This window comes from Cyprinodon tularosa, unplaced genomic scaffold (assembly GCF_016077235.1).
Source record: "Cyprinodon tularosa strain WSP-4 unplaced genomic scaffold, ASM1607723v1 ctg519, whole genome shotgun sequence".
NCBI classification, from domain to species: domain Eukaryota; kingdom Metazoa; phylum Chordata; class Actinopteri; order Cyprinodontiformes; family Cyprinodontidae; genus Cyprinodon; species Cyprinodon tularosa.
The window spans coordinates 298512-317827 of record NW_024039251.1 but is presented as its reverse complement, the minus strand read 5'-3'; the positions used below and the strand labels follow the sequence as shown (position 1 = coordinate 317827).

Below are 19316 nucleotides of genomic sequence, written 5' to 3'. Positions count from 1 at the left end.
TTATTTAATCCCTCATCTTCCTGTCAGCGTAGAAATCTCAACCATAGAGAGAAAAACTACAGAGGAGAGCGTTTGTGTGTTACTGACAGTTTGAGAAGGAGAGGAAACAGATAACAGACAGATACACTCTGGCCCCTCATTGCGCCTTCTTTCAGGGCACCCCTTGCCCCTCTCTCCATCTTTTGCCTCCCTCTCTCCTCACCTCCTTCCTCAGCCCCCCCCTCAGGCCCTCTGGTGTTGTTGCTCACTCCATTGTGTCAGCCTTCAGAAGTGCTCAGTTTGAGTGGCAGGCCGTCACAGATCAGTTCCCAGCTAAAGCGGCCCGGCAGGCCAGGGTGACGGGCCAGGAAGGGATCTAAGTGGGGTTTATCAGCGCTTCTTAACGCCTCTCCAGCTCCCTGACACAAAAGAGAGGGGGTATTAAACATCTAAAGCAAACCAAAAGGCGTGAAAGCTCCTTATAGGGCCGCGGGATTGCGGATGTGACTAGAGTCTAAAAATAAAAAATAAAAAAAGGAAGAGAGGGAAACACACATACACAGAGACACAACTCAATAGCGAGAAATCACTGAAGGAAAACTCAAATGATTTTATTCTGTGTTAATGGATAAGTAGGTGGAAGGGAGAAAGAAAAAAATCAAAACTAGCAAGACAATGTTTTCTATCTGGTTGCCTGCACGAAATGAATCCTTGCAACAGTCTATCCATAGGGCCCATGCTTCAAGACTAAAATGGTTAAATATTTTTTTTAAAAGGAGCAAAAAATATTCTGTATTAAACATGTGACAGCAGATATCAGTATTCAAAGATAATCTTAAAATTGGCAGATTTTGGGATAATGTCCTATCACCTACTTTGCTCAACCCATTAAAAAGACATTCTCGTTAAACTTCCTGCATAATAAAAATTTCAGTCCATCACATGGGATATTTTAAATTCCCTTTAGAAATTTTTTTTTTCTCAGACTGTTTTAAAACCATCATTTTTTTTAAAGGCAGGCAAATGTAACACGTCTTTCTGTGATAATTAAATCCTCACACTTTGGGTAGTAGTACAGCTCACAGTTTTTCACCTAAAGGTTAAAGCTACAGTAAGACTTGAAAAACAACTGACTTGGCTTTATTTATTTTTGGTTTTAGTCCTAGAATGTAAAAGATGTGGTGAAGATGAACCACATATTTGGGAATGTTTTAACAAAGTATTCATCATTAGACTACATGCAAATGCACATAACATTACATTTAAAGCTACAGTGTGTAATAATTACAGGCATATAAAGTCAGAAATTTAATATATTATACATAACTATGTTATTTATCATCACCTATGAGCTCAGCCTTTTAACCATAATATTTGCGTTGCCTTAGAATTCGTTATTTATAATTACATAGGAGCGGGTCTCGCAGCCATGGAGGCTGACATCTTTGCGCTACGGCAAGCGCAGAGGCAACAAACTAGCAATTGCGAGATCTCCCATTACGCTCGAAAATAACTACGGCAAGTTGAGAGAGATGAACTGAGACGGTACTGAACAGTAGATGGCAGTATTATGCCTGAGAAGCGTTTAGTCTGCCTGAAACCAAAGAAGAAGAAGAAGCAGGTATACTGCGCCTCAGTAACAAGAAAGGTGAACAAGGCGGCAGGCATGAGGGACTTTGCAAACTGTTTGGCACTGTGTGGCCAAACATCAGACGAATGGAGGATCATGCCTACTCTGTATCACAACGAAAAGCGGTGGACACCGAACCCCCGTCATCTAAGAAGCGGAAACACGACGAGAATAAACGCAAGCGTGACAAGAAACGGCAAAAAACACGGATCAACATTGGCACGGCATTTACACGATGGAAGTCACTGATGGAGGAAAAAGGTTTTCAAAGTGACGCTCAAGTTGCCAGTTTTCTCTTGGACAGGTAATTAATCCTACACACACAATTGTCTAATATCACTGCAGTTTTTGGAGTACAGGATGCTCAGACCTGTCTAAAACAATAACATGCTGCGTGATGATGCTGTTACTCTCCAGTATATTTATTCAGCAACGTCCCTGACGTTTCACAGGTAAAGATTCAGTAATTTTCTGTAAAATAATTTTCTGGATATATACCTCGGTTACTTCTCTCCGGCTCCTTTGGAGATCTTCAAGCCTTTCCTCCTCTGCTCTCACCCCGCTGGCACCCCTCCCTCGCCTGGCCCTAGCTGCACGCCCACCACGGCCTCTCTGCCCTCGCCCTCTTCCTCTCCCTCTTCCTCGCCTTGTAACCCCCGTGCCACAAACATGACTTGGACTCTGTAAACAGGGAATATATATTCTTCCAGCGAACACAATCTCGCTGTTAAACTAATGACTACAATTACTTCATCTGTTTATATCACCATGCAAAGCAGCTCACCAAAACGTCACAACAACGTAGAAAAAATAACGGGTATATTTATTATCTTAAGTCTACATGAAATCTATACCCTACACAGACTAATGAAATACTATCTGTAAAATTATCTATGTAAACAAACCTCATCACTTGAGAAGGTAGGTGATTCCGACGTCGTGGAAGACATTTTGTCCCGTAACGCTCGCCGTACTGTTGGGGGGGAGACGTTCATGTTGCTGCAGTCTGCAGTCTGACCGCTAGATGTCGCTGAAAATTACACACTGTAGCTTTAACACAAGATTTGAGGCATCTTAACCTGTAATACTGACATGACACCTGCTATATCTCAACAAAGATAATATGATATAAAGAGTTTCAACTACTGTAATAATCATATAAATGTTTCTAACTAAAGTGGGACATATGTACTTAGCCACTGTTTTTGATCATAATTTGCTCCGTATCTGGTGGAAACATTACAGACCCATTAATCTGCTGTTATACTGTTACATATCTGGTCATTGAGCATGTGAACAGGGTTCTTGCCAGATGTCAGCATAGCCTGCTTCTTTGATCAAATTTGCGCTAAAATTCAGGCCACTATGCTACTTTTCTGCTGTGGTCGGAAAAATTTTGATTTCTCTTATTTCATATATTTATTTATCCTATTTACTCACTATAAAAAGTTTTCACTCAGTGCCTCAGAGAAATCAGTCAAGTACTGTAATTAATTGAGTTATTGATTAATCCGTCAAATTTACTTAATACCTGAAAACTTTGTACTGTTATTCACTATTTAATGTGTATGGTGGAGGGACAATTGAGACAAGACATTGTCAATTTATTAATCTATGTATGCAAGAAAGACTTTTTTCATGTTAAGTTTTTTTTAAATAAAGTAACTACAAATTAAATTTTTTAGAACTTGATATATATTTATATTAACAGGTACGACTTTTAATAAAAAATAGTGTTGCTCCGATACCATTTTTTGGCCCCGATACCAAATCCCGATACCTGGGTGTGCAGTATTGTCCGATACCGATACCATCTGTTTGAAATTGATGTGTGTGTATATATGAAGAACTGCATACTACTTGGATGTAAAATAATTGCCATCATGGCTTTGTTAAGCTGCTTCCTACCTTTGAGAATCAGGAAAAAGACTAATACAAAGAGAATCCAGTAGAACTTTTTATTGCCTACCTGGAATGGGTGACAATAGTTGAATACACTTTTGGCTCTCAAAATGGTATTGGTGCCCTATTTGTTGGTACTCGCCAATACCGATACCACCATTTTAGTGCTGGATCGGCGCCCCACCCAATACTGGTATTGGTGAAACACTAATAAAAAGTAATGATTTTCATGCAATATAACAAAAATATATAACATTTTCTAAATAGATTAAATAGGGGTCTGGCCAAGGAGAATGAGACAGTATTTCGGAGTGAACAAAACAGGAAACTATGCAATTGATATAAGTATAATATTAAAAAGGTAAAGTGCAATGTGTTGAAAGTTAGTGATGTTGAAGGCTAAGGCGATACAAGGCTAGAGCCTTTGGTTATGGACATGATTAGAAAATCACAGGAATGTTTTGTTTTTGACTTCACCAAGCATAAAATATCGTTGATGCTTTCAGTGTAAAACACTTTTAATGGCAAATTAGAGAGTATTTTAGTATTTGTTACTTTTTTATTTCAAATATAGTAAATAAAGTCCCATCCTAGTCACCAAAAAATTCGAAGATCACATGTAAAAATGTGCAAGAAGATGTTGGATTTTAAGAGCAATAAAACTAAAGTTTCACTGAGAGACCAGTCTGATCTTTGGAGTAGACTAAAGCTGGAGCTCAGGAAGCATTCTGATGATTTCTATGAAGCTCATAGACGTGTGACTACATGTCTTTACTAATAGTACTACTGGTGTTAGCAATGCTTTTAAACCCTCGTTGGCAAGGTTGAGAATGAGTAGCTGCATCAATGGCCACCATCGAGCTTTCTGGTAGTTCAGCGGTACTGCCTTTAGGTGGCAGTACCACATCTGCTTATTTCAGTCCCTCACACCCAGTGCTGGGGTTCTATTTAGGCTTAAAAAGGATGATGGAAACATTATCAGGATGGATGCTTTGAGTATATAGCCTTATTTGATCACAACCAACTGCACTTTGGTCTCTTTTTGTAAAGGTATATAATGTGACTCTGTACCTTTAACTAAGATTACCATGTTGCAGAAAAAATGGCACCATGACTAATATCACTTTTGTTTTTTATTCCTAACACTGGTAATGCAAGTTTTAAAAAACGGTGAGAAAACAAATGTTTTTGTATAAAACGTTAAAATCTTTTCAGTACATTTGTCAATTTAATACACTCCTGTTTAGAATAGTGCATGTTTTGTGATTACAAGGCTGTGATGTCAAAGGGCCGGATCTATCAAAGGTTTGCGTGTATAAAAACGTGAGCTATTTCACTGCGCACGCTAAAAAATGTACAAACTGATCTATCAACAGCGTGCTAAAAGGATTTGGTCTTTAAAACTTACTAAATAGCGCCTCTTATCCATTCAGTACTTTTTCTGCAATGAATATGCAATATGGGGCGTTTACACGCAAAAGTGCGTCTTGCGGGAGGAGAACATGTAAATATATTAATTTAGCACTCGCAAAGTGATTTATTAAACCTGAAAGCAATTTTGCTAACGGTATCTGACTCTATATTTAACACGTTTCAAAAGAAGGTGCAAATGGTCTGTATGCGTAATTGCGCACACATGGCAGCGGTTATTGTCGCAAGAAGGAGACATGGAAATGAAGCAAGGAGACGCAGAGAACGCATTTTATCACTCCGTGTGAATATTTTTGCAATGAACGAGGAAACGATCATCAAAACATATCGTTTATCCAGCATTGCCATTTTGGAGCTGTTGGGGGAACTCTGAATGGATTTGGAGCCAGCCACAAGGAGGACCCACGCAATACCAGATATCACAAAACTCCTTGCAAAATTGCACTTTTTTGCATCTGGGTCATTCCAGCGTACGGTTGCAGCGAGAGCTGGGATCTCCCAATCTCGTTTTTCAGAAGTGCTGTCCGAAGTGCTGTCCGACGGGGTCGGGGTTCTCCCCCTGCGCCTGTGGAGCAACATGCCAATGCTGCGGGGATGCGTACGCGCAGTAATCTCATCCACAGTCACTTCTTGTGAGCCATTTGGTATGTGCATTTTTCTACAGGCCAATACAAAACACCTGTTTTTTTTTTGTTTTTTTTACTGCAGTGAAGTAGAAATTCAGCCACATACCACCTTAGGGAATAAAGGTTGCCAAAGTTTTTTCTTTATATATATATATATATATATTTTTTTTTTTTTTTTTTTTTTTTGGGGGGGGTCACTGTAAGATTTAAATTTCTTAATGCACTGGTTTGTAGAGACTACAAACTTCTTTGCCGCAAACCACAAAACCATAATTTAAATAGGGCGTCTCCAACAGTTTTGCACCTTCCACCAGTTACGCAATCACACTTGTTAAACCACCCGCAAACCATGGTTCAGCCCCTCGCACAAAATTCCAGTTTGCGAGTGCAAATTACTGCATGCAAAATTGGATCTTGAATCCAATCTTGATTTCAATCTTGAAATCCGGCCCAAAGTCTCTTTTTTTTATGTGTGGAGGTGGGGCATAAAATTTCAATAGAAAATGTATACTAAATAAATAGACTGCTGAACTGTTAAGAAAACTGTAAGTCATATCACATACTCTGCATCACACTGACACCAAACCAAAAATTCTGCATTTTTGCACCATATATATTAATGCTCTGAACTTCCATATCAATGCGGTTTTTGCAAAATGCTTTTTTTTTTTTCCCCACACTGTTTACATTTGATCACTGCTGCACTCTATGGAATGGAAATGTTCATTTACTGTCTGGAAAGCTGTACTAAATAAAATTTTGTTAGGTAAACACTGTGGGCCGGATTTATCAAGATCCAATTTTGCGTGCAGTAATTTGCGCTCGCAAACTGGAATTTTGCGCGAGGGGCTGAACCATGGTTTGCGGGTGATTTAACAAGAGCGATTGCGTAACTGGTGGCAGGTGCAAAACTGTTGGAGACGCCCTATTTAAATGATGGTTTTGCGCGTTTTGTGGTTTGCGGCATGGCGAGTTTGGACAGCAGAAGGCGCAAAAGGAAATTCGACCCCATGGAAATGGAGGTGTTGGTGGATGAAGCCAACAAACATTTAAGTGAGCTACAGCAAAGAAGTGTGCCTGTCACACAGAGGAACGCTATATGTGAACAAATCTGTAATAAAGTAAACGCTGTTGGTGAAACCTTGCGAACAGTGGATGAAGTAAAAAGAAGATACCAGGATATTAGAAGGCGAACCAAAGAAAAACTGGCATATAACAAAACATCTGCGAACAAAACAGGAGGGGGCACAGTAGATGAGATGCCTCTGACCAGCATTGAGGAACAAGTACAGCTGACGCTCTGTGAGGAGCAAATCACTGGAATTGCAGCTCCAAAATGGCAATGCTGGATAAACGATATGTTTTGATCGTTTCCTCGTTCATTCCAAAAATATTCACACGGAGTGAAAAAATGCGTTCTCTGCGTCTCCTTGCTTCATTTCAATGTCTCCTTCTTGCGGCAATAACCGCTGCCATGTGTGCGCACTGCGCAATTACGCATACAGACCATTTGCACCTTCATTTGAAACGTGTTAAATATAGAGTCAGATACCGTAAGCAAAATTGCTTTCAGGTTGATAAATCACTTTGCGAGTGCTAAATTATTATATTTACATGTTCTCCTCCCACAAGACGCACTTTTGCGTGTAAACGCCCCATATTGCATATTAATTGCAGAAAAAGTACTAAATGGATAACAGGCGCTATTTAGCACATTTTAAAGACCAAATCCTTTTAGCACGCTGTTGATAGATCAGTTTGTAAATTTTTTAGCGTGCGCAGTGAAATAGCTCACGTTTTTATACACGCAAACCTTTGATGGATCCGGCCCTGTGTGTACAAAATGACAATAAAAGTTGCATAAAGTCTAAGTCTATGCTACCCAATTAAAGGGAAGATTTGCCACAGTGCTTGAGCAGGGGCGGAGCTAGGGGGATTTCAGGCCAATCATTGATCACCGCTGTGGCAATCCCCGCCAGATGATTTGTGGTTCATATGTAGTCCTAATTTACCACTTCCTGAGCAAACAGTTCCCAAGCAGAATGTCCTGACTAATTTGACTTTTTTGTTTTTTGTTTGCATATTAATCCCAAACTGAAAAAAGTACAGTAACTAATTATTTACATCAATATACTATTGTTAAATAATAAAAAAAAAAAACAATAGAATTTATTCTCCAGAGCTGGTTTTCGTGTTTTATAGGAAAAAGGTAAAATTATGTGCCTCTTGGGAGTCTTAAATTAAATTATAAAAAAAAAAAAAACAGTGCCGAACCTATTCATGTGTGTATTATACAGAAAAATAAATGATTTATTGGGATAACATAGATATATAAAATATCTGTGTAGATTTATTAGGGGGTGCTTCATTGAATCTATTCTGTCTTTGATAATTTACTTGGTAAATATGTGGATGTGGTGGTCCTTTTTTTCCAGTTGGTACAGTACGATTAATGTAGACTGGTAATTAAACAGTTTAGGTGCCTATTAGTTTTCATTGTACGTACATTGTTCCCTTCTAGGCTGCCCCTATAAAAATCTTCTGTCTCTGCCAATGTGAATGAGGGATATTAGCGGCATCCACCTGCCCTCTGCCACAAACTAACCAGAAAGAACAGAGAAACGAGTTGAAAAACAAGTGATTTCTTCGCTGATTCACGAGCTTTATTGACCCTCAAAAGAGAATATAATTTGCTTTCATTTGAAGTCAATGTATGTTGTAACCCATAGATAACTTTGGACTTGGCTGATGTTTACAGTAAACCTAGTTCCATGAGGTGCACCTCTATGGATCATTAAATATATATATTTAGTAAACATTATCTGGAAATCATCCACACCTTTAAATTGCTCTGCACAACTTTCTGAGTGGAAAGTGATTACTCCTCCCACTAAGCCACAGCTTGTCCACTAGTGGATGCATTTCACTCTAACTTAGATCTTTTTCATTCATCCTTTAAGATTTACAACAAAAAAGGAAAAGAGACATTTTTTTTTTCCTACCAAATGTGTTTTTTTTCTTGATGGTTTCACCACAACTGTTTGGAAATATCTTGCGCTGTTACTTTGGGGAATTGATAGCATCTGCAGCAATGAACAGTAAAAGCCACAGGGGAATTGTTAGTGCAGCTAACTGAGCTCTAACTAATATCCATAATCAGATCTGAAAGCCTATCAAGCCGAAGCAAAGATGCTGCCGTTAGACATGGACAAATACGGAGATTTGGAGAAAAAAGAAAAAAGTGTAGGTCATTACTTACCCTCGTAATCCTGAAGACGATGAAATCTCCAGGAAAGACAAGAGGTGAGAATGCTGAAAAGGGCAGAGCTAGAATCTTAAGTGTTTAAGATATACTTTGACACCCCACTGTGTCCTTGACTCAAAACACGGCAGATATTTACAGCTTTTTTTTGTTTCGTTTTTCAACTCACTAGAATGTTCAGCATCGCTGTTTTAAGGGTGTTTTCACGTGTCAGGTGTTCAGCTATTTGTGCAGATGTTAAAAAGAAATCCCACTATTGTTTGAATTGAAACACCCAAACCAAAACCATATGTAGAAGGTTGTATCAGATGATAACCAAAGTCTTGAACGGATTGTTTATGGTTTAAATGTAATCTGACCACAATTCAAATACTGTGAACTAATTAACTAAAGTCAGCCCTGTCTTGCTTAAAGCATAAAACCAGATTCAACTTTTAAGACATCCTTTGAAAATTAATGCAGATAATATTACCTTAAGTAGTACTTAAAAACCAAATAAATATATATATATATATATATATATATATATAATATATAATATATATTAACTAATGCAGATAATATTACCTTAAGTGGTACTTAAAAACCAAATAAATATATATATATTATATATATAAATAAATATATATATATATAAATAAATATATATATATTATATATATATATATATATATATATATATATATATATATATATATATATATATATATATATATATATATATATATATATATATATATATATATATATATATATAAATAAATATATATATATATTATATATATTATATATTATATATATATATATATATATATATATATATATATATATATATATAAATAAATATATATATATATATATATATATATATATATATATATATATATATATACACACACACAGGAACCGTGGAGCTTGATTGGCATTTGCCACAGAACCCCGTAATTGGCAAGTCCTCCACTGGCGCCCTGTGCTTTTCACAGATGAGAGCAGGTTCACCTTGAGCACATGTGACAGACGTGAAAGGGTCTCGAGAAACCATGGAGAACATTATGCTGCCTGTAACATCATTCAGCATGACCGGTTTGGTGGTGGGTCAATGATGGTCTGTGGAGGCATATCCATGGAGGGACCCACAGAGCTATACAGGCTAGACAACGGCTCCCTGACTGCCATTAGGTATCGGGATGAAATCCTTGCACCCATTGTCAGACCCTATGCTGGTGCAGTGGGTCCTGGGTTCCTCCTGGTGCACGACAATACCCGGCCTTATGTGGCTAGAGTATGCAGGCAGTTCCTGGAGGATGAAGGAATTGATACCATTGATTGGCCCCCACGCTCGCCTGACCTAAATCCAATAGAACACCTCTGAGACATTATGTTTCGATCCATCCGACACCCCAAGGTTGCACCTCAGAGTGTTCAGGAGCTCAGTGATGCCCTGGTCCAGATCTGGGAGGAGATACTCTAGGACGTCATCCGTCGTCTCATAAGGAGCATGCCCTGACGTTGTCAGGCATGCATACACGCACGTGGGGGCCATACAAATTACTGAATACCATTTTGAGTTGCTGCCATGAAATTTCAGCAAAATGGACTATCTTGCCGCATCATTTTTTCACTGTAATTTTTGGGGGTGTCTTTGAATTCAGCCCTCTGTAGGTTGATAACTTTCATTTCCATCAAATGATGTGGCATCCTTTTGTTTCTAACACATCACCCAGTCCATATCAGTATAAATAAACAGCATGATTTTTTGCCCCATTGCGATTTGAGATCTGATGTGTTTTCATAGTGTTCCTTTAATTTTTTTGAGCAGTTTATATATATATATATATATATATATATATATATATATATATATATATATATATATATATATATATATATATATATATATATATATATATATATATATATATATATATACAGTGGGTAGCACTGCTGCCTTGCAGCAAGAAGGTTCTGGGTTCGATTCCTGGCCCGGGGTCTTTCTGCATGGAGTTTGTATGTTCTCCCTGAGCATGCGTGGGTTCTCTCCGGGTACTCCGGCTTCCTCCCACTGTCCAAAAACATGACAGTTAGGATAATTGGCTTCTCTAAATTCTCCTTAGGTGTGAGTGTGTGCATGAATGGTTGTTTGTCCTGGGTGTCTCTGTGTTGCCCTGCGATGGACTGGCGACCTGTCCAGGGTGTACCCCGCCTCTTGCCCATTGACTGCTGGAGATAGGCACCAGCACCCCTCGCGAGCCCACTTGGGACAAGCGTGTAAAGAAAATGGATGGATGGATGGATGGATATATATACATATGTATGTTTATGTATATTTAGAAGAACTACTAAAAGGAAAATATTCTGTGCATTAAGCACTTAAAAAACACATAACACATATACATCACATATAAATCTACATAAGAAATATGTAAGTCAAGTACATTACTTGTGTAAACATCATGACTGTAACGGTATTATACCAACTAAACAAAGTAGGGAAGTTTGAAAAAAGCTTTTTCCATATACTCTAAAATCTATATACTCTAAAATCTAAGATATCAATAATAATATTAATTCTACTACATACCATTTGAATCAAATTAAGAATGCAAATAATTAAACAAGTTTCAGAGATATTTTTCATTTATGCATCATGTCAGTTGTGTTGCTTTACACTTATTTTAACCTGTAACAATGAGAGCCAAATGGCTCATTAAATCGGTAAAGTTTCACCACCAGATACATTTTAGTGAAACTCACAGCTAAGTTAAGGGTTTAGAAACAGGTCAGCAACTATATGTGCATCTGGTTTGACAAAACAGATAACCTATCAATAAAGTATTTAATAAAATTATAAAAACGAATAGCTTCAAAGATTAAAGCTACTTGGCCTGAGCAAGAGTTAAATTCATATTAGAAAATAGTTTAACGGCAGCAGGCAGAAGAAGCCTAATGCATTTATATCCACAACCTTCTTTGCGCAATCTGTTAATTTACAACAACTCATTAGAAAATGTGGAGCATTTTCATTTTAACCTAAGTTATGAAAGTAGAAAAGTAATTAAAGTAACAGTTTAATGAAATCATGAACCATACCCAGAGTCACTGGAGATTGTGCATAAATTACTTCAATTAATCACATGCACACTGATTCAGATGATAATTCTAAATCGAAGTTAGGAATATTCCTCTCTTTGGTTCCTGTTCTTCCCCCTGCTTCTATTTGCATGCCTCTGTGTGTGTGTCTCTATGTGTGTGTGTGTGTGTGTGTGTGTGGGTGCACTAATTTCTGCTTCGTGTGTGTTGTGAGCTGAAGGGGATGCATTGGGGAAGGTCCAAAGGTCTGGTGCCCCCTGGAGAACGTGCATGGCCAAAGCCATACCTCAGACCCTTCCTCTCATCCCGCCTCCTTCACCCTGCACTGTCACGGGATATCTCCGAGGGTGACGGTTTCCCTGGCAACTAAAGCCCGGTCAGGAGGCTGCATTGTGTGCTCAGCCGGTGATGCAGAACGGTTTTACTGCAGGTGGGAAACACTAAGTGATTGGGTGATGCAAAATGGACGAGAGTCAGAAATCAGAAATAAGGTACATGGTTTTATCTGTTACTCGCCACATCATATGTTTAATTTTCTCCTTCTTGCTAATCAACACTAGACCCTGATTGAAACATGGAAATTAAGTTTAATTTGCATACACATGCTGAGTAACATCAGAGCTGATGGCGGTGTGATTCTCTTTGACATGGCCATGTTATCTACTTGTTGTCTGCTTGCAGCAGCTTTTAATACGGGTGATATGGCTCACCACCCAAGGCGCCATCACATCGGTGAGCAGCAGGAGCACTCGGTGGAGAGAGGGAAAAGAAAAGCTGTTTTATTACATGTTACTTATTGGTGATTAGATTTTTTAGTCAACAGAGGACAAAAAATAACACAATATAGACTACTATTTGGCAAAAGGAATGACTGTAATTATACCGTTTTGTAACATTTTTTAATTATATTTTGTCAGTTTTAATTGAATTAACTGTACCAAAAATGTATCTTTTTTTAAACAAAGTTGCAATTCAATTTGGATAATCTTTTGCAGCAACCACAAGCATGTACAGTAGATGTTTGTGTTTGAAAGCTTGAAGGCTACTTGTCCACAGCTAATTGTTGCAGTACTTTGCTTGTTTCCTCCATAAATAATTAGCTCACAATGTTAAACAATCCTTTAAAATATGGATTATGATTTGGATCATCAACAAAATTTTATGGATTGTTCCTTGGCATAAGATGGAGCTCTGGTGAAAAATTTAATTAAAATCCATTCATAACTTTTCATGTTATCCAGCTCACAGACAGACATAGAGATACACTATACACAAACTCTCCTTAAAATATAACTGTCTTGGCAGAGGTAATTACTTCAGTCTGCTGGGAGCAGGATTGTGCAAAAGTTTGTTCCCCTGTGAAGATCTATTCCCCCTTAGTTGCAAACGTAGGGTGACCAGATGTCCTACTTTACATTCCTAAAAAAATGTCCAGGGGGACTCAAATTGAGCCGTCAGCTCCGGGGCCGGTTCCCCGGCGGACGGGGTGACCGAGTTCACTCCGAATCAATTCCAACATACTCAACGTGAAATTTGAAAGGTGTTATGTTTATGAAAGATGAGCTTTTCTGTTTTATTCTTCCTTTCACATGTTATAGCACAATATTGCCAGTGATAAAAAAAAGAAAACACAAGCGTTTGCATCCAAACAGGTCGCTGACAGTAGTTTCTACTCCTTTCTCTGAAAACTAGCAGCTACTTGTTCATTTCAACACGTTCCTTAAAAAATCTCTTGTCTTTTCATGCTGTCTAAATGTTCTCATCCCATTGAAAACTGATGTCAACCATATATTTGTAATAAAAATTAAATAGAAAATGGAGCGTACGTGTAATCATTAAAGACTATATCCAATAGGAACATTACTTTTTCCTATGTGAAATTTATTACTTAAATCTATATTTATGTTTTATATTTACTTACAATTTCTCTATGTTATACTATCCAGTCATTGTTCTAACATCAGGCGTTTTATTTCATCCCATATTGCCAGAATTGGTATCCCCATCAACTCTACACATACAGCATAGGAATATACACATTCTTAAGATTATGATTAGACACTAGGCTTGAACTTCATCAACCATAGTGTTTAGATTTAATCGGGTAGATTTAATTGGAACAACACCTCCAGTCAGCGGCCCCAGAAACCCAAATCCGGTCACCCTATGCGAACGTGCGCTGCAGCCAGAGAGGCAGTTTGGTGTAATATTTGGTTTCCCCCAATTATTCTACTTGTGGATGGATGCTTGTTGTTTACACAAAGTTAAAAGTTGTGTAGATTAATTTGGGCAACTGACCAACCTAAAAGAGGCTAACCTGTTAAGGCTGGTTTATACTCAGAAACCAGTTTGTTCACATGTGTGTCGCAGTGAACGTAAATGTGCACCTTCCGCAGACACTCTGGTGCTCCTCTCCAAAATTGTAGGGGACCACAGACAGTGCTGACTCGTGAAGTGGGACCAGCTTGAAGAACGCTGGGACCCTTTTTCCACCTGGATCCCCGCTCTTTCTCACCGTCATGTCCCTTCGTTGTCACACAAACTTGCCCCCACTTCCTCATCGCCTCAGCCATATCTAGACCCACAACTAGTTTCTGATTGTCTCTCTTGCGTTGTGGCGTGGAATAACAAAGCGCAGACCATGCTTCAATATTGGGCGTAAATCAAAAAAATCTGCGACAGGCTCACTGCGACACACTGCTGCGGGAGGATAACCAGCCCTTTAGCCGCTGAGGAAAGCGCTACCCAGGTCTACTTAGTTCACCAAAAAAATTATCTTTTCAGTTTTGTTATCCATCAGCTAAAAATGTTTTCGATCATTAACACACTAACACTACAGATTCTCCCATCTCAGCATACAGACGTTACCTTATGTTATTATAGTTGTCCAACAACAATGTTCAAGGTTATTTTGGCAACATTCAGCCAATCATATAGTATTTTGTCTCTGGCATGTGCGAGGTCCAAGCAGATCTGTTACCTACACTGGACAGACTAATTTACACCGTGTGTATCGGAAAATAGAAAGGAGCAGGCAGAACCCGAATTCAAAGGCGGGACTAACAGAGTCACGGGAAACAGTTTAGAACCAATCAAATAACTACTGATGTGACACAAAAACCTCGATTTAAAAAAAGAAAAACCAGAGCAGCCAGTTGGTGAAATTTTACATAATCAGCTCTTATCAGACATAATAAAGAGTAAAAATAAAACATCTGTTTTATTTCTAGCTCCGTTTCAGCTGCAACTATAGCATTATGGGACCTGCCTTCCTCATTATGACTGGTCTGGTCTGTTTTATACCGGAAAGCCTTGGCAGCACTTTTTGAGGCGTACTGTGTATGTCTTTGTATACTCCCTACAGTACATGTGAAGGTATTATAAGTGAAGCAGTATGTAGATAAGTAAAGTGGAGTAGGAGGATGGATTAAGGATCCTGTTTGGGATCCTGTGATGGACTATATGACAGTGTTTCCATTTTTTGCATTATGTTACTGTCACACCCCGGGTTCCATCCGGGTGCAGGCCAGTTTTTCTCTCTCTCTCCTCTGCAGGGATGGACGGGCAGGTGCACTACATCTGAGGTGATCACCACCCTTCTTAAGGAGCTGGAACCAGGAGGAGGGCGTCAGTTCGTTAACGTCACAGCGTTGGTAACAGACCAAACCCAAGCCTAGTCCTAGTCCTTGTAGAAGTAAAAGTCTAGTCTAGTCTGAATTTTTTTTCGATCCTTTTCCTGCAGAACCCTTGTTTCTGACCCCTGGACCCAGCCGTGAATCAAAGACCTTGGACCCTCCGCCTGAGATACAACCAAGAACCCGAGAAGGATCTCGGGTTAACCACCGTTCAGCCCTCCTACCTGCGATCGCCTGCCTGTCCACCCTCGAACCTCCAACCAGGAAGAGAGTACTGGTCAGCACACGGACCACCGGGGACACTTCCCCCCCAAGACCGGACCACAGCCTCTCTACTGTGAGTGTCACTCCCACCAAGATCCTCCAGCACAGTTTCCTCTCATTCACCAGCCTCTTCTTCTCTGCAGAAGCCCAGAAGAACCTGACCTGACCAAACTGCCTTCCAGTTCATGTCCACTGCCTAGTTTCTAAATAAAATCTCTTAACCATCTTCAGTTTCTGTAGTTGCTCTCATCCAGAGTCACCTTCATTATGACAGTTACCCAATGTTCTCATGCATGTAAAGATTAGCTGACTGGATGGAAGAACCATTTCTTGGTTACAAATAAACTTAGCTTGGTTCCAGAGCCATTTACACTATATTTGTGAACCTCATACTATATTGTAGGTTGTGAACAAGAGAACACACCAATCCAGGGTGGCAAGAACAAGAACTTCTTTCATTTATAAGTGTTTATTTTTTATTCTATAACACTGGACAATCTGACCATAACTTCTATCACGATATATTTCTATTTTAGACTAGATAAACTTTTAACATATATATAAACTAATTCAAAACCTCAGAAAGACTCCTAAATGTGCCCCGAGGGGAATCCTGTACAAACTTAAGACAGTTTTATTGCTATGTTTAAGAAATCTCCATCAATGTGACATTTTACAAATATTTGATTTGAAGAATCGAACACATAAAACTACATTAAAAACCCGGAACCAGTCGGCCTCATCAGGTGGCTGAGCCTGGTTCTGCTGGAGGTTTCTTCCTGTTAAAAGGGAGTCTTTCCTCTACACTGTTGCTACAAGCATGCTTAGTTTGAGGGATTGCCTTCAAGTCAATGAGTCGATGCAATCACCTGGTTTTCCTTAGATAGAAAACTTTGAATCAATCTGACTGTATGATCTGGATGAACTGTAAAGTGCTTTGAGATGACGTGTTGTGAATTGGCGATAAAGAAATAAACTGAATGGAGTGAATTTAATTGAATTGAACATAAAATACTGAAATTATAGACTGTAAATTTATTTTTTATATATATCGGAAATGTGTTCAAAAGTCCTATCACTATTATTTAATAATCTAAAAGCCTAATTTCAGTAAAATTGCAGACCAGAGTCTGCATCAGGGCTATTTTCATGATGGAGGGATTATTGTATCAAACATTAGAATCCACACTGGGTCACTTACCCCTGCTGCAGTCCCAAGTCTCCCCTCAAAGGTGTCTCTATCAGGGCGCCCCCTGCTGTCTCTTAGTGTGTACAGGCCCTCCAGGCTGCCGACCTGCCAGTGAGAAAATATTATATTTTGTCAAGTTGTGCCAAACTCTCAGGAGATAAATGATTGCATGAGATATCGCTTGGAGCAACATTTGCTTTGTTCAATACGAGTTCGTTGAAATGATCTCGAGAGACCAGTTTGTTGAGGGAATGTAAATGTGGTTTTTTTCATGGGAGGGGGGGATAACGTTTATGTTCATCAATACTGAGACACAACGAGGGCCAAAACATTCAGACCTAATCACCCGCATGACCCTTCTGATAACACCGTATCCCCTTCAGCCATCTGTCTTGTGTGGGTTTTTCTAAAAGTGGTGGGCCGAAATCAAACAGCGCAGAGTTTATCTAACCTTATCCCAGGCTTTTCATTTCCAAGCCTTATAAACTCAATCGTATTGACCGCCTGAGAGAGTTAGAACTAACTAAGTGAAATCTACTCGGCAGCAATTGTGTGCCAGGCGCATGTTGTGTGCCTCCGTGCGTGTGTGTGTGTACATGCGTGCGTCTTGCTGATTCTATCTTCCTTCACTTTCATTCTCTCTATTCTCTGTCCCCGAGGTGCATCAGGGCTGAGACTGCAGAGTAAATTGTCCCAAATTGAGTTCCTTCTTGCCGGCAGATACAGGCCACATCCCGACCGTTTAGAACGAGCCAGAGAAAGAAGAGGAAAGAGAGAGAGAAAACAATCACAGCACACATCACTCGCTTGAAAAATTTCTATCTAATTTCTTTCCTTGGCTTTCTTTCTATCCGCCCTCCCTGCATCTCCTTCTTCTCTGCAGTGCTGATTTCCCTGCTGCCTTTCTGTCTTCTTCCAGCACATTATTCTTCTGTCTCTCAGTCTTTATATCACTCCTTCTGTGTCTTCTCTGGTCTTTGTCTGCTGCCACAGATGTACATCCGTCTTTTCTCAGCTCAGCTTGGCTTTTTCTTTCCTTTGATGCTTGGGTCTCCTTACACTATCTTTTTTTCTCTGTCCTTTCTCCTTCAATCCCTGCTACCTTTCTTCTTCTCTCCTACCAACAATACAGGTGCTGGTCATAAAATTAGAATATCATGAAAAAGTAGATTGATTTCAGTAATTCCATTTAAAAAGTGAAACTTGTATATTATATTCATACATTACAGGTGCTGGTCATAAAATTAGAATATCATGAAAAAGTAGATTGATTTCAGTAATTCCATTTAAAAAGTGAAACTTGTATATTATATTCATACATTACATACAAACTCATATATTTCAGATGTTTATTTTGTTTAATTTTGATGATTACAAATGACAACAAATGAAAATCTCAAATTCATCATATCAGAAAATTAGAATATTGTGAAAAGGTTCAAAATTGATGGCCCCTGGTGCCACACTCTAATCAGCTAATTAACTCAAACCACCTGCAAAAGCCTTTAAATGGTCTTTCAGTCTAGTTCTATAGGCTACACAATCATGGGGAAGACTGCTGACTTGACAGTTGTCCAAAAGACGACCATCGACACCTTGCACAAGGAGGGCAAGACACAAAAGGTCATCGCTAAAGAGGCTGGCTGTTCACAGAGCTCAGTGTCCAAGCACATTAATAGAGAGGCGAAGGGAAGGAAAAGATGTGGTCGAAAAAAGTGTACAAGCAAGAGAGATAACCGCACCCTGGAGAGGATTGTGAAACAAAACCCATTCAAAAATGTGGGGGAGATTCACAAAGAGTGGACTGCAGCTGGAGTGAGTGCTTCAAGAACCACCACACACAGACGTATGAAAGACATGGGTTTCTGCTGTCGCATTCCTTGTGTCAAGCCACTCTTGAACCACAGACAGCGTCAGAAGCGTCTTGCCTGGGCTAAAGAGAAACAGGACTGGACTGCTGGTGAGTGGTCCAAAGTCATGTTCTCTGATGAAAGTAAATTTTGCATTTCCTTTGGAAATCAAGGTCCCAGAGTCTGGAGGAAAAGAAGAGAGGCACTTCATCCACGTTGCTTGAAGTCCAGTGTAAAGTTTCCACAGTCAGTGATGGTTTGGGGTGCCATGTCATCTGCTGGTGTTGGTCCATTGTGTTTTCTGAGGTCCAGGGTCAACGCAGCCACATACCAGGAAGTTTTAGAGCACTTCATGCTTCCTGCAGCTGACCAACTTTTTGGAGATGCAGATTTCATTTTCCAACAGGACTTGGCACCTGCACACAGTGCCAAAGCTACCAGTACCTGGTTGAAGGACC

The 19316-nt window shown here is 39.3% G+C and overlaps 1 protein-coding gene and 1 long non-coding RNA gene across 2 annotated transcripts in view; one reads left to right on the top strand and one right to left on the bottom strand.

The window, feature by feature from the left end:
• Nucleotides 1–19316, bottom strand: part of LOC119795640 (neuroendocrine convertase 1-like) — a 122191-nt gene that overhangs the window by 86859 nt on the left and 16016 nt on the right. The window contains exon 3 of the mRNA XM_038303716.1: nucleotides 17021–17113. Within this exon, the coding sequence (XP_038159644.1) occupies nucleotides 17021–17113 (93 nt within the window). The remainder of the gene's footprint in view (nucleotides 1–17020; nucleotides 17114–19316) is intronic.
• On the top strand, nucleotides 15438–16022 carry LOC119795639. The gene is made up of 3 exons (XR_005282349.1): nucleotides 15438–15573; nucleotides 15663–15892; nucleotides 15963–16022. It is a non-coding gene; the product is annotated as an uncharacterized LOC119795639 (long non-coding RNA).